The sequence below is a fragment of the Tursiops truncatus genome, chromosome 5, assembly GCF_011762595.2.
Source record: "Tursiops truncatus isolate mTurTru1 chromosome 5, mTurTru1.mat.Y, whole genome shotgun sequence".
Taxonomy (NCBI): Eukaryota; Metazoa; Chordata; class Mammalia; order Artiodactyla; family Delphinidae; genus Tursiops; species Tursiops truncatus.
Genome location: NC_047038.1, coordinates 44501216 through 44517375, shown reverse-complemented (window position 1 = coordinate 44517375; position 16160 = coordinate 44501216). Strand labels below are relative to the sequence as shown.

The window sequence follows — 16160 nt, the reverse complement described above, 5'->3', positions numbered from 1 at the left end:
GAGGACCTGGTGGTCACTCAGGGGTCTGCAGCTGGTAGGATCCAAGATGAGGACAAGTATTCCAGGCAGTGATCGGGCTCTGACCAGTTGAAAGAACATTTCATACATTATTCCACCCTCAGGCTGCCCTGGGAAGGCTGGCAGGGCAAGCAGTACCCAGGGGGACAGAAGCCCAATGAGCCCAGCCAGTGCACCCTCCCCCCAAGAACCATCAGGATACCAGGGGATGCTTCCCAGAGATCGGGAGTATATGTGTGCCTACCTTCCTCTCCCATAACCCCAGGACCTTCAGGAGAGAGGCAGGGGCGGAGAGCTTATCTGAGGAGCCAGCCATTTTATCCCAGAGAGGCTCAGCATTACCCCTAAGTATAAACAATCAGATCGGGTTAAATGTAAACTGAGTCAGGCATTTATTATTAGTTTTTCTTTATTCCTAAAATGACCAGATTAACTATAGTCAAAATAAATGAGCTACAATTTCTCCATATCTTTGAGTATCACGCAAGTGTATTGTGACCCAGATATGTATTCTCCCTCCCTCCTTCATCCCTTCACGCCTAACAGAACTCGGTAAATTCCATGTAGGAATCTCTTCTACAGTATCCCTGGGAGATGACCGAACCTGATTATCTCCAGCAACGTGAAGGTTGCTACCTGATGGATCAGGGTTTGAAATTTTTAAGGTGTTACAGACGCTTCTGAAACATTTTGTAAAGCTATAGACTCTGTCACTGGAAAAATGCACACTCATACAAAAGCTTGCACTTTGACACCATGGAACGTAGGCAGCTTGATCAAGGTTACCACCTTGATAAGGTAATTCCATTATTAGAAGCAAAACCGGTTCACTCTGCCGTCACGCCACCTGATGGCCTGCACAGATCTGAGGCAGTGATCTGAGGCAGTGAGCAGCAGATAATCCACTCTGTGAGGGGCGAGAGGTCTGAGAATAAGCTTCCTATCAGATCTACTTTGAGCCTCGACTCTGCCACTTTTTCCCTTACCCACGGCGGGGCAGGGTGTGTGTGTGCAGGCTACGGCTGGGCTCGGATAACATTTTTAGTAGCTCACATGCCGTCTCAGTATGAATCCCCCCTTCCCCCCAGCTGCTTGGAGAATGAAATCTCTGCAGCGCAGGAATTTTTGTCTGTTCATTCACTGCTCTACTTCCAGAAGTTTCAATACTTGTTGAATGAATGAATAAATGGACTAAGACCCTCAGATGTTTATCATATAAACTGTTGCCAGAGTCTTGTGTTTATGTTATTGATTTTAAAGGAAAACTGTCAGCAGGACCTTAGCTTAAACTTGATAGAACATTGACCTTTCCACTTGTTTTCAAGACAGCACTGCAGTGTGTCGTTACCTTTCGGACCCATCTCCTATCATGTTAACTCTCCCTTCCAGCCATGTGCCATCTGCATATTCGATGAGTGACATCAGTCTGCTAAGTAAGAGTGCAGCTGTGTCTGGGGTGGGGATAGAGGGCCGGAAGGGGCAGAAGAACACAGCAGCGAAGCAGAAGCAGTTAGAACAGAAGAGATTCCATGGAAACTTTCTGAAGCTCAGTGTTAAGCAAAGTAGAGTGAGTCCGAATCAAGTGTCATTTTAGATGAAGCTAATCTGGGGGGATTAGATAACTTTTTTTTTTTTTTTTTTGCGGTACGCGGGCCTCCCACTGCTGTGGCCTCTCCCCTTGCGGAGCACAGGCTCCTGACACGCAGGCTCAGCAGCCATGGCTCACGGGCCCAGCCGCTCTGCGGCATGTGGGATCTTCCCGGACCGCGGCACGAACCCGTGTCCCCTGCATCAGCAGGCGGATTCTCAACCACTGCGCCACCAGGGAAGCCCTAGATAACTTTTACTCGGCATGAAGACAGGAGAGCTGGGAAAGGATTCACTCCAGCTGACATGGTGGGAAAATGAATTGAGTTGTGGACCTGCATGAGTGAGGGTTCTCCAAAGAAATAGAACCAATAGGAATGTGTTTGTGTCTGTGTGTGTGTGTCTGTGTGTATGAGAGAGAGAGAGAGATTTATTATAAGAAACTGGCTCACATGATTGTGGAGACTGGCAAGTCCAAAATCTGCAGGGTTGGCGGGCAGTCTGGAGATCCAGGGAAGAGTTGAAGTTTGAGTCCTGTGGAAGTTTGCTGGCAGAATTCCCTCTCCTTTGGGGGAGGTCAGTCTTTTTCTTAAGGCCTTCAACTGATTGGATGAGACCTTCCCATACTATGGATGGCAATCTGCTTTACTGAAAATCAACTGATAAACCCCGTCCAAAAAAAATACCTTCACAAAAACATCTAGAAGAGTGTTTGACCAATATCTGGGTACCATGGCCTAACCAAGTTGACACATAAAATTAACTGTCACAGTACCACTCAGGAAAACCTAACACAAAACATCTGGGTTTATCCAACAGCTGCATTAGAGCAATATTCTAACCCCACTGGGTATTCACATACTTCCAAGCCCCCTTTGTAAATTCATACCTTGTGTTTCCTCCTCATTACTGACTTATCCTGGAATGCCCTTCTCCAGCCTTGCTTCCTTTACCACTGGAAAAAGTCTCCTCATCTTTCAAAGTTCAGATCAACTGTCAACTCTGAGATACTTTAATACCACATCCTATCCTGAAGCATTAATTCCTTCTCAGGTCCTTTCTCCATGTGCTGTTATAACACTGATCACATTGCCTTGCAATTGCTCGTACACCAAAGGTCAGATCAGCAAAGGGGTTAAAAATGTAAACTCTGGCTCCAGACTTCTGTCCATTTAATTCCTGACCTCAGCAAGTTATCCAACTGCTTTATGCCTTAGTTTCTTCATCTATGAAATGGGACTAAAATAGTACTATACCAACAGAGTTGTAGTGAGGACCTAATGACTTACTATATGTAAAACTTTTAGAACTGCATGTAGTAACCACTCCAAAGAATGGTAGTTATTTTCATTCTTACTGTTATTGTTGCTCTCTGATTCCTGTGTCGTGTGGAAAGACTAGGTGTTTCTGGAGGCCAGGGACATTATCATATTCCTTTTTGCATTCCTCCTAATATTGTGCGGGATATACCAAGGGTCTATAGACATTTCTTGGAGTGTACAGTACCTTATATGTGTAGGGTGCTCTACAATATACAAAGGCTGGCAACGTTATCACCCATTTAGACCTCATTACAACCTTGCGAGGTCGTTAATACCCCCATTTTACAGATGAAGAAACTGAGAAGTAGATATTAAATGAATTGTCCAGTGTCACACACGACTGGCCAGTGGCAGAGTCTCTAACTCCAAGGTCAGTGAGAAAGAAGTGCAGGGATGCCAGAAATTCGGAAAGTTTTCTTTTCTGGCCCAGGTAACTACCCTTCCCCCTTCCACTTCCTTCTTCTTACTGCCAAAACGTAGACATTCAAGACTGTGCAAGCTGGAAAAAAGAAAAAGGAGGTTTCCATTCTCCTAAGAACTGATTTCAGGAGAAGGTTTTTAATACAAGATATCCTCGGCCGTGACCGTGGCCTCTTCTATCTTGGTCTTAATCTCCGGGAGGGGAATCTGACTGATGGCCACCACAACCAGGTTAGTGGCGTGGGCTGAGGCGCTGGCCACGCAGATCCAGAACGACTCTTCATACTCTTCTTCCACCACCACAAAGCGGAAGAGTTTCTCCTGGAAGTTGGCGATTCGTTCTGTCAGGTCGTGAAATTTTACCGCGGCCATGAAGCTGGCGATGGCCAAGGCCACGACTCCTCCTGAAACCCAGAAAGGACACCCTCATGCTCAGCTCTTTTCCTTGCAATTCAACCACTAGATGTGAGGTGGCTTTTCTGTGGCACAGGCAACAAACTTGCGGTGTAAAACACGCTTAGGGCAACACAAATTTTAAAATGCTTTTAAAAGCAGCAGATAATCCACTCTGTGAGGGGCGAGAGGCGTGAGAATAAGCTTCCTATGAGATCTACTTTGAGCCTCGACTCTGCCACTTTTTCCCTTACCCACGGCGGGGCAGGGTGTGTGTGTGCACATGTGGATAAGCTCATTCTCTAAGTATTTCAGCCTGTGTATGTAGACCTTGAGGCATCTGAGGGAAGAGACAAGAGCATCGTACTGGGCAGATTGGGGGATCAGAACGGAGGGCTAGACTGTTCTCTCCTCCTCAGTTATCCTCTTTCCAAGCTTAATGATAAGAGGAGATAAGAGAAGGAGGAAAGGAAAGGCGAAAGGAGAAAACTGGAAGATTCCAAACTTCATGTCCTTCCCTACCTATTGCTTCAGACTTTGGCCTTCCGGGTTCCCTCTGTTTCTCTTTCTCTCTCCATCTTTCTCTCTCTCTTTCTCTCTACTTCTCTCCTGCCCTGATTTTAATTAATATTTAAAAAGCACATTTATTATGCCCTTTGTTTAGACTATTACTTCTTATTGAAGAAAATTTGGATGCCAGAGAAAATCACAAAGATGAAAAGACAAATATGCTCTTTTCCTAAAAGCCAAATATAAACACTTTGAACATTTTAGTATATTTCTTTACATTTCCATCTCTTTAATAAAATTAGTATTATGGTACTCTTACTGCTTTACACTTGATTTACTTCCCTTACTTGAATATTTTTCCATGTTGTTAAATATTCTGTTAAAGCACCACTTTAAACTGTGTATGATGTTTTATACGAGCGACACACCTAATTATTTTAAGTTTAATTAAGTGTGACCTAATTTCTGGATATCTAGATTGCTTCCAATTTTTTGATAGTATAAAGTGCTGCAGGAAACTCCTTTTAATGTACATTTTTTGTGCTCTTTTCCTGTTATTTCCTTAGCATAAATTAATGTTTGGAATTGTTTAATCAAAGGATACTCGTATTTTTATGCCTTTTGAGAGTAAAGTTTTGTCAAATTGCGTTTTTTAAAATACTCTTGTCAATAGAGCTTGAGAGTACTGTCTCTCTGAGGAAGGGAATTGACAGAGATAAGCATTTATTTCAAAAGCGGCATTGAGCACTTTCTACATGCCAACCACTGTGAGCATTCAGGCAGAGATAAACAAGTCTACATGGGAGTGACCACGTTTATAAGAAATTCTACAGGATGGCCACAGTCTGCAAACATAGGCCAATACGTAATAATTGATTTACTGACATTACATTCCAATGCATGATAAAACATTATTACTTGTTTCTATACTTTATGGTCATCCTGTATAAAGTAAAAGGTAGTGAGGGTTTACTGCCATCGGGATATCTTGACCATTTGACCTGGGTTTTCTGAAATCATTCTTGGGATTTTGTTACTTTCATTACAGGTGATTTTTTCAGTGCTGAACTAAATGTGAATTAATTTCTGTATATCAGATACTCTCCCAAATCAACACACACACACACACACACACACACATACATTCACACACAACTTTTGTCTTGGAAAATAGGTCACGGTGGTCATAGATGATTAAAGAAAGGACAAAAGGCTTGGACTCAGTTATACCTGGGTTGGAATCCTGCCTCTGTTACTCATCGTTGTGTGACTTTGGGTGTATCTTTTTTTTTTTTTGGCGGTACGCGGGCCTCTCACTGTTGTGGCCTCTCCCGTTGCAGAGCACAGGCTCTGGATGCGCGGGCCCAGCAGCCATGGCTCACGGGCCCAGCCGCTCCGCGGCATGTGGGATCTTCCCAGACCGGGGCACGAACCTGTGTCCCCGGCATCGGCAGGCGGACTCTGAACCACTGCGCCACCAGGGAAGCCCTGGGTGCATCTTTTAACTTCTCTGAGCTTCAGGTTCTTCACCTGTAAATATGGGTCTAATAATAACCGCCTCATAGAGAGGTTGTGAGGTTTACACAAAATAAGGCATGTAAGCCCCCCAGGTCCCTTCTCTTCTGTCCTTTGTGAGGTTCCTTCAGAATCACAGCAGCAGTCCCACATCCTCACTCATCCCATGGTCCCCTCTTCTTCACCCACAGCTCTCTGTCTTCTCTCTTCTCTCATCCCGACCTCTCTTCGCTGCTCTAAGTCCTCAGCCACTCATGCACACTAATACTTCAGTTCTTTATGATGACAGAGATTCTTCAACTTTTAGTAAAAAGGATATTCATGCCCATCAAGGAAGTAACAGACCCAGGGAAGTGAAGGCTGAGGTGGGGCATTTTAATTCCTTCATGCCTTCTGCCCACCTACTTGGAACTCAGCCTCCTGATGGCATGGACAGGAATCTGTCTCCCCAGGGGCCTTCCTTACCTGCGAGAACGTTCCATAGACAGATGCCCCCGGGGCCGTTGACTGCCCGGTACGGAACCTGGATCATGTTGAGAATGGCAAAGCCCATGCTGACCAGAGCCAGCGCCAAGGCCAGGAAGAGGAGAAACAGAATTGTCACGTGGAGGCCTGCATTGAGCTCCTTCACCAGGTGTGGGAAGACTGGGGAGAGAAGACACAGCCAAGATGTCAGCTTCAGAGCTTGGCTCCAGTTCGTACGTCCCAGGCTTGCTTACCATGAAAGCTTTAGCAGAGGGGAGTGAGGGCAAGGCAGCAAGTGCTGGGTTTTCAAAAAGCAGGAGACTTCCTGAGATGAATTCATGGCCCCCAGATTTACCACTTATCAATTGGCCAACAATCTTCGCTTCCTTGGGGTGGCTGCAAAATCAGAATGTGCCCCAGCTGGGCGTTTAAGTTGCATCGGCCTCGCAGCTCTGGGATCTGGTGTGAGCTAATCCGTACAAGCTCCAGATGGTGTTGCTTTAGCAAAGGAGGCTGGCAAGAGAATCAGTCAAAGAAGGCTGATCGATTACAAAGTTTTCATCTGGGTCAGAGAGTAGCCTTCATTAAATCAGAAAGGTAGAAGCGGTCTCAGGTATATCATGAAGAGTATAGAGGGGTGTAGCAAAGTGAAGCCTAGATCTGGCATCCAAAGTTCCAGGTTCAAATCCCAGCTTTGCTGATTTGCCACAATTATAAAATATTTAGGATCATCTAAACCCTACTTCTCCTACCCATCTTACAATATTGAGGGGGTCAAGTGAAGGGCATAGGAATAATCATAGTGCCCACTTTGTGGGCACTAATGCAAAGCTAGGAGCATCATTTTGGATTCCCCATAATGATTCAGTAAGATAGACATTAATTCCCTGTGTATAATGGACATGTAATTCTCATGTTGCACTTTATTAGAATATTAATTTGCCATATTAATGTGGCAGGATAATTTAGTGAAATATTAATTTGGATTTGTCTTCTCTATATTTCTCTCTATGTGAAGATTACATGATATATCATAGTAGAGTGTTTAAATATTGTCTAGGAAAGAGTCCGTTCTCAAAAATGGCAACTGTGGTTGTTATTTTACCCTCTGACTTGGGAAAAGTCATGTGACTTCTCAAGCCTCAGTTTCCTCATCAGTATAACGTGGATAGTAATAGTTGCATAGGAGTTGAGTGTAATCAACATTTACCGAGTACAGTCAGGGGCCAAGCCCTTTCCGTCTGTTATCTCATCCAATCCTTGTGACAAGGATATGAAGTAGATTTTATTAAACGCCCTTACCCACAGGCTTGGAGACACCAAGTTCCTTGTCTTTGGGCAAGGTGATCCTGAACTCTATCCAGGACCAAAGTCCTATATATCACATGGTATATAGAGTTTAGAGTCACTGATTTCAGTTATTGTAAATGAATGATTTAAAATGATGAAAGCTAAAAAACTCCTGGGGAAAACCCCTTCCTCTGCAACTACTCCAAAGTTTCTACTGAATACCTCCTGGTCAAATCTGGGTCCATCTTGTGAATTCCAACCTCCCTCCTTAATTACTTGATACAACTGACCAGCCCGTCTGTGGCCCCAGTTGGGAGCCAGGACTCAAAGCTTTCCGGGTTCCACTCACTCCCTGACCCCGTCCCGCTCTGGCTCCTTTGCTGGCTCACCTGCCCATTTTTATTCATAGAAGGCTGGTGTCTCCCAAGCCTGAGAACAAGAATTTTTGTCCTTCTTCCTTTGAAGTGTCCTTTCCACTCAGAAGTGTCCAGACACTCCACAGTTATGTCTTCAGTTCTGATCTAGCTTTCTTTCCAGTTCTGTATTTCCATGTATATTTATCTCTATGTGGTTATCTCATCAGCGTCAGAAACTTTACCCCAGAAAATGAACTCCTTCCCGTGGGATTTTTTTCTGTAGGACTTCTCTCTTCCATTTCTTGTCCTTACATTTCAGTGTCCTTTAGATTTTTTTTTTTCATTGCAAACTCACAGCACTTTTTCATTCCAAACATGGTAGCTTATGCCTGATTACCTAATTGTTTCATAATCCTGTTTCATGCCATGCAGCCCTTAGGACACATAACCAGCATAATAATCCTCACCAAACACTTAAAATAGAAAATCATCACCTGTGTGATTGGCAAAGATCAAAAGGTTTGCTAATACACCATGTTAATGAAGGTGTAGGGAAGGAGGCAGTTGTCAAAACTTGTAGGGATATTAGTTCATACAATGTCCTTAGAGAGCAATTTGGCAACATCTATCCCAGCAATTTCATTTCTAGGAAAAGCACTCCCATGTGTGCTCAAAGCTGTATATATCGGATATTCATTACAGTAGCAAAAGATTGGAGAAAAAACCAAATCACGAGTCAATAGGAGATTGAATAAATTAAAGCACGGTCACACAAAGCAACTTATAAAAAGAATTAATCATATCCATATAATGACATGAACCCATCTCCAGGTGTGATTTAATAAAAAAAAATTGAGAAATAACCATATTATGATGATGGGGCGAGGGGATTTGGGGCATATGGAGTGATACGGAGAGGGATGGTGAAAGAATACCCAATCCTTAGCTTCCGCAGTAGGAAATGTATTGACTATATTAAAAAAAAAACAAATCTTTACTGATAAAGGGCTGAATCTCATTCAGCCTCCACAATCATGGGCCACACTCCAAGGCTCTAGATCTCCCAGTTAATTGAGATCTTATTATTTTTTACATATGTCATTATTTAGAAATTCAAATCTTCCCTCACGAGTTTTCATGCATCAGTTCCTTCTATTAATAATTTCTTTAAGGGGTGACTCTACTGTTGCTCTTGTCACACAAGTGCCATCCCAGGAGACCTGTTGCCTGCTTGCCTTTCATATTTGTACCCAGTTTCCAAAAGCTTGAGACACGTCTGACTTAAGGATTACATTTAAGTTTCCAGCTTGAAATCCATGACCATGAGAGGATACGATCCATGGTGACAAGTGACAATAGCTACACATATTGAGCGCAGACTGTGTGCCAGCACACATACACTTTCTCTCTTTCACTGCTCACGGCAACCTTCCCTCACGCCTACAGATGCGTAAGTTAGAGTCTTAGAAATGAGAAGTTAAATAGCTTAGTCAGGTCACCCAGCCAGGAAGTGCTGGCTTCAGGATTTTGCCGCAGATAACTTGGATAAGCAAAGATTTAAAAGTTTAATCCTAGTACAGCTGGAGGTCTAGAGGTCTTATTTTGGATTTGAATATATAGTCTTATGGTGTACATATGAAAGCTAACCCACTTGAATCCCAGAAGTGATTAATCATCCTGTCAGCAACTCAAATTAGATAACTATCTAATTATTAAGTAATTTGTTTGCTCCCTACTCCAGAGACGTCCAGCAGTCCCTTTTGCCCCAGCAAGGCAAAAATTAATTTTAAAAAAGAAATAATTGATAAATTGGATTTCACTAAAATGAAAAAATTCTGCCCTGTGAAAGACAATGTCAAAAAAATGACAACACAGCCACCGCAATGGGAGAAAAGAGTTGCAAAAGACACATCTGAGAAAGGGCTGTTATCTAAAATGGACAATGGTAAGAAAAGCCTGAGATCTGAAGTCAGATCCAGGTCTGGCTGTTGACGGAATGCTTGGGGGTGGGAGATGAGGGGGGAACCAGTGAATTAAAAATGATCAAGCACCACATCAGGAGCTTTTACAGAAATTATTTCATTTATTGATTTCTCTGACCCCCAATTTCCTCATCAGTAAAATGGGCATAAATAAAATCTCTCCTCTAGCGCAGAGTGGGTTGGAGGAAATGAACAAAGAGGTGACAGCTTGAGACATTAATGTGTTACTGCCCAGTGCTCATTTACTGCCTTTCTCTTTCCCAGATGGAAAGCTTCTGGAGGGCAGACACTCCTCTGTTTAGTTTATCCCTGTTTTCCTAAAAGCGCCAGGCCCATAAATACAGTACGGCTGAATAGGTGAACACTGCTGAATTAGCGTTTGTCCCTTTCTTTCCCCAGCCGCTCAGACTGCTAGATTGATTTGTTTTTATTTCAGAAAGTCTGGCTATAAAAAAGGATCTTAATTAGGATTATGCTGTATAGTTCTCTGCTTTTCTCCATGATTGGTTTGGAAACTGACTCTCTTGGGTGATTCTAGGGGAGACCCCTATGAAGGTGCGAATTGAGGCTGTTTGTCCACGAGACCCAATCGAACTTTCCTACTCCAGTTTACAAAGCACTTTCGCACCCCGCTTCTCCGCTGATGTGCACATGGGCCCTGGGAGCAGGGATTTTTTTTTTTTTCTTTCTTCGGAACAACAGTGACAGTAGCAGGAAAATCCTGATTCCAACTTGGGGTTTGGGGGCTCTGATACACCCCATAGCTGCCTCACACAAGTAGGTGGTACTGGCTCTAGGAGCTGTACATCTAAAGGTAGAGAGACTCACCTCTGAGGCTAGAGAATGTGGTAACAGATGCGGTATCCCTGGGTGGCATTGGTGTAAAACCAGCCAAAGCCAGGAGGAACCTGGCCCCAGCTCCCGGTGCAAGTTTTCAAAAAGAATCACATCATGGTTATACACCCTCCTCTGGGACCCCACCCAGGGCAGCCAGAAATAAAACTTTCCTGAGTATTATCCTGCTCAGAACTAATATTAAAAAGTCCTTTATGATTCTTACACAGTTCTGATGTTTCAGAGAGCAGACCACGTTAGATGAACCCAGGGGGCTTTTTCCCATAGTCACCCCTCTGAGAAGGAAGAGGGCGGAGGGAAAGGAACATGTACTGAGTGCCTCCAGTGGGCAAACAGTAAGTGCTCATTTGCTTAGCTTATGGCTTCCAGGGCTAGAGGTAGTTTGCATTTCTGTGAGCTGGGATGGCAGGGGTTTAATTAGCATCACAGTGGAAGGGCCCAGTCTTGTCTTGCCCTCCTTTGAACTCCTCCTTCTGCAAAGCCTGTCTCTGCTTCAGCTGCTTCTCCAGAAACAGTGCTTGTGCTTGGTGACTTCCTTAATTATCCTAGGCCCACCATCTGCCACTCCACATCCTCTGTCATGGGTTGCATTCTGTACCCAGCCTCAAAAAATGTGTTGAAGTCCTAACCGCCATCATCTCAGGATACGACCTTATTGGGAAATAGGGTCTTTACAGAAGTAATCAAGTGGAAATGAGGTCATTAGGGTGAGCCCTATTCCAGTAAGACTAGTGTCCTTATAAAAAAGGGGGAATTAGACTAGTGTCCTTATAAAAAAGGGGAAATTTGGACACAGAGACAGTCATGCACAGAGGGAAGACCATGTGAAGAGGCTTAGGGAGAATGCCATGTGTAGAGTGGAGTAATGTTGTCACAAGCCAAGGAATGTCTGGGGCTACCAGAAACTGGAAGAGGCAAGGAAGACTCCTCCTAGAGGTTTCAGAGGGAGAACGGCCCTGTCAAGAACCTGATTTTGGATTTCTAACCTCTAGAACTGTGAGAGAATAAATTTCTGTTATTTAAGCCACCCCGTTTGTGGTACTTTGTTATGGCAGCCCTAGGGGACTAACACACCCTCCCAAATGACCCCTCAGTCGTTTCTGACAGGAGCCATCCACCTGCATCCTCCCATCCTAGAGAATTCACATCCATCCACCACCTCCCCAACATCCAGAACTTGCTGAATTCTGGGAGAACAGTAAAGACTACTAGGGTAACACGCCGCCTTGGGAAAGTTGCCAGTCACAGATTCCCGAGGGAACAACACACAATGGACGGTGGGAACTTTAGGGTAAGACCGACCAGGGTTGGAGACTGGCTCTGGCACTCAAGGCTCTGTGACCTTGATCAAGTTGCTTAACCTCTCTGAGCCTCATTCTTCTATCTGGCAGGTTTGCGGAAGATTAGTATAGCATAGGTCACATGTCTGGCATCTTGTACGTGAACATTCAGTATAAATGAGTTTAAAAGTACTTTATCGATATTCATTCAACCAATGTTTTTGAATGTGTGCCAGGCACTGTTCTAGGGGCTTGGGATCATCAATGGACAAGATCCTTGCCCTAATGGCGCTATATACCAAAGGGGTGGAGACATAATAAATAATAAACATAACAGATAAATAAATGATCTAGTGTGTAAGAAGGTGGTTATGATGGTAACGTGGTGTATCATGCTATATAATTACATAATTATATGGGCTATTTTTATTATGTTCCCTGAGCACTGGCTTGCTTATTAAAGTCTCTGGAGTATTGAATCTATTGCTCCCTTGTTCAAGCTTTGGAACTTCCTCCATGAGGTTTGTTAATTTCAATTCCCTAAAACTTACACAGTACTATATATAAAGTAATCAACAAGGACATACTGCATAGCACAGGGAACTTTACTCAATACTCTGTAATAACCTATATGGGAAAAGAATCTGAAAAAGAATGGATATTTGTATATGTATAACTGAATCACTTTGCTGTATACCTGAAACTAACACAACATTGGAAATCAACTATACTCCAATATAAAATAAAAATTAAAAAACCCCCTATTATCTACAATTGTTTTAAAAATTGTGCCATTTCCCCCTTTTTGTGTGTGTATTTGCGGGGTTTTTTAAAAAATTTATTTGTATTTGGCTGTGTTGGGTCTTCGTTTCTGTGCGCGGGCTTTCTCTAGTTGCGGCGAGTGGGAGCCACTTCTCATTGCGGTGCGCGGGCCTCTCACTGTCGCGGCCTCTCTTGTCACGGAGCACAGGCTCCAGATGCGCATGCTCAGTAGTTGTGGCTCACGGACCTAGTTACTCTGCGGCATGTGGGATCCTCCCAGACCAGGGCTCGAACCTGTGTCCCCTGCACTGGCAGGCAGATTCTCAACCACTGCACCACCAGGGAAGCCCAATGTATTTGTGGTTTTGAAACAACCTCAAACTTCAGAAAAATTGCAAGAATGGTACAAAGAAATTTTTTTTTTCTTCTGAACGATTTGAGGGTAAATTGCCCCTCCAACCCTGGCACTTCAGGGTCAATTTCCTCAAAAAGGACCTTGTCTTTCACAACCACGATACAACTATCAAAATCAGTAGGTTAACACTGGCATATGACTGCTGTTTAATCCTGACACCCCATTCAAGTTCCACCAATTGTCCCAGTGACATCCTTTATAGTAAACTGACCCAGCTCAGAACCAAGTACTGCATACAGCTGTCATCATCCCCTTTTAGCATGTCCTATTTCTTTGTTTTATTTATTTCTTTATGTTAAGTGTGTTTTCAGCTTTTTATGTTATGTTTTTAACAGAGCTTTTCAATATCCCTGGTCCAATTTAATTTCTGGGTAAATATAAATATTCCCAGCGATTTTTTTTCTTGCTATACATAACAAATATATATATCCTTCATGTGTATAAATGATGCCAATTTGTATCGTTATATTTGTCAATGGTTCCAGCTCTCTGTCTTTATACGTTTAATAAGATACCCTGGTCAGGATTCTAAAAACTACAGTTATGAAATATAGAAATTATATAATGAATAAATCCCTTATCCCCTTGCATTTGCATTATGTTGATTAATTATGATTTTGTAGGATACTGTTCTCACCAGCAATCTAATTGTATGAGTCTAAAGATGTGCAGAATATTGCCTTTTTTGTTTCAGTTTTTCCTTCCCAGAAGATCCTTCATAAGCTGGTCTTGGATTCCTGCTCTATCTACCTGCTGAGCAGCTCTGCTGTGACGCTGGATGGCCGCCCGCCTACGTCAGTACCCGCTCACGTTCATGGACAGCAGCCTTGCCCGAGGTCTCCTTGCCAGGAAATATCCGGGTTGAGCTTTGAACCCAGATAGTCTGATTCCAGAGCCCAGGCGCACAGCCCTTTTGCTTTTTCGCAGACTCTGAAGCGTTTATATAAATAGAAGAGGAAGGGTCATTTCAGCGGGTCGTCTACACCCTCAGGCCACACTGGCTGAGCATACCCAAGTCCTGTGACCTGGGTCTAAAGTTTTCCGCTGGGTGACCTCAGGCAAGTTTTTAACCTCTCCAAGCCTCAGTGGAGTCCTCTGCAAACTGGGAATGTTAATAATTCCTTCTTTATAAATTTGTTATAAGGCTTAAAAGAGACAAACCATGTAAAGCACTTAGTAGAATGTCTGAACACGTAAGCACTCAATATTTTTAGTGATTATTCATAGAGGTAAACTACAAAGATATACAAATCCTTATTTCTAATGTTTCCATAAGCCTCCACAGAAATAAAAGGTCTCTTTTGGGTGCTGAACAAGAGTAAGTCCATGGCTTACTGTGGATTAAGTCATTATGCCTTAGACTGCAGTGGCACTTGAATTTCGCATTCAGACACAAGCATCCTTACGAATATTTAAAAATAAGTGTTCTAAAGCAGGTTTCGTGCCCCCCAGTATACTCACTCGTGAATTGGGACTGGCGGCCCCCAAGCCCGCATTGCCGCACCTTACAACCGCGGAAGAGTCCGTAGTAAATGTCCCCAATGAATTGGACCAGCTCTGGATCTGTGGCATTGACAAGATCAACTCCAGTCTGACAAAGGATTTTCCCACTCAGCCAGTGGGGCAACGCCAGGGCAACGATGATCAGGATAAAGGAAGAGAGGCTGAGTAAAGATGCCAGCCCATACCACGTCTTTTTGAACCATCCAGGCATCCTGGTGGGTGCAGGTCATGCCCCAGGTGTCTGAGCAACAGCGGGGGTCCTTGACATCTTCCAGACACTCGGCAATCCCCTGCTCTAGGGTCAGCTCTTCCAAACACACTGTTTCAAGATTTCAGGTCCATCTCCTGTCCCTCCCTCAGCGCCTGCCTCCACAGCCCATGTTTACTACAACTGCACTGGAAGTCTCTACAGAGACGTCTTCACCTGACTGGAGTGTAGAGGAGTGTGTTACCGAAGGAAGTAACCCTATATCCCCCACTAGACTAAGGTTTCAGCAGAGGGCTTAATTGTTCCTCGTTTCAAGTATTTGAATAACCCTGGTGTGGACCTCTTAATGGCAAGGAAGTTATTAGCAGGCGTAACCAGGTAGATCTGACTATAAAGAGATGCTAACCAGTCTCAAAAAATGCATACGGTAGAAGGAAAACAAAGATGGAATGATTAGCCCTTGAACATTGCCAACAATGCACCGTATCAAATGTTGATCTCTTTGATGCATGCCCTGGCATTTCTTTCTCTAAAATGTCACTGCTGTCAGAATCCCTAGAAGTGTTATTAATACCACAAAATGACCTCTGTTCCCAAGCCTTTTAATTGAAATGTGTAAACAAGACTTTATGATTCTTAAATTTATCACTGGGTGAATCTGCTGCGGGTAAAATTGCAGCCTGAGTCAGAGTTAATTTGTGACTGTTGGGGAAACCTGGACCCCAACACGTACAGCCCCCCTTTATCTCCACCCTTCCCCCCTGCCCCCACCTGTTGTGTCACCTGAAACGGGAAAGGAAAGTGTTTTTCTAATGTGTTAGCAAATAATAATCTCCCATCACCCTGCTGGGGTCTTTGTCTCTCCTAAGAGTGAAGATCTGTCCTTTTCTTTTGATTTACTGGCACAAGGAATGAAATATTCCACGATTTCTTACACTGTGGCTTTAAAAATTTAACTTTTAGTCTATTGCTGAATGTCAACTTCACATCATGTGAGACTGGTAACAGTCATTGTCAGTAGCTTTGGGGGCAAAGTGGGGCAGAAGTGGCAGTGAAATTCCTTATTTGGTCACAGAGCTCTGGAGGGAGTTCAGGAGGTTGCCCTGTTAACCAACAGGACTTCTGGGAATATCACTTGGAGAGCACAGAGGGGCAGAGAGACATGGTGATGGAAATAGTTTTCTTCCCTCTAATGGGGGTTCACTTCTGTGGTCTCTCCGCAATGAAAATAAAGAGTGTCTCCACAGCTTGTGCGGTGTACAAAGGCTCTTACCGTATG

General features: G+C 43.7%; 1 protein-coding gene across 1 annotated transcript; it reads right to left on the bottom strand.

Moving 5' to 3' along the window:
* Positions 1-3423: 3423 nt before the first annotated feature.
* CLRN2 (clarin 2) lies at positions 3424-14884 on the bottom strand. Its single transcript, XM_004326966.3, has 3 exons — positions 14632-14884; positions 6231-6410; positions 3424-3751 (listed from the first exon to the last, which is right to left on the bottom strand). Exons 1-3 carry the CDS (start codon positions 14882-14884, stop codon positions 3486-3488), a joined length of 699 nt encoding a protein of 232 aa, XP_004327014.1. The 3' UTR covers positions 3424-3485.
* Positions 14885-16160: the final 1276 nt, after the last annotated feature.

Excerpts from the sequence above, each read along its gene's own strand:
- CLRN2 (XM_004326966.3), bottom strand. The coding sequence starts at position 14,884 with ATGCCTGGATGGTTCAAAAAGACGTGGTATGGGCTGGCATCTTTACTC. Across the intron at positions 6,411-14,631 it reads CCGCCAGTCCCAATTCACGA|TCTTCCCACACCTGGTGAAG; the intron begins GTGAGTATACTG and ends TTCTCTCCCCAG. Across the intron at positions 3,752-6,230 it reads TCTATGGAACGTTCTCGCAG|GAGGAGTCGTGGCCTTGGCC; the intron begins GTAAGGAAGGCC and ends TCTGGGTTTCAG.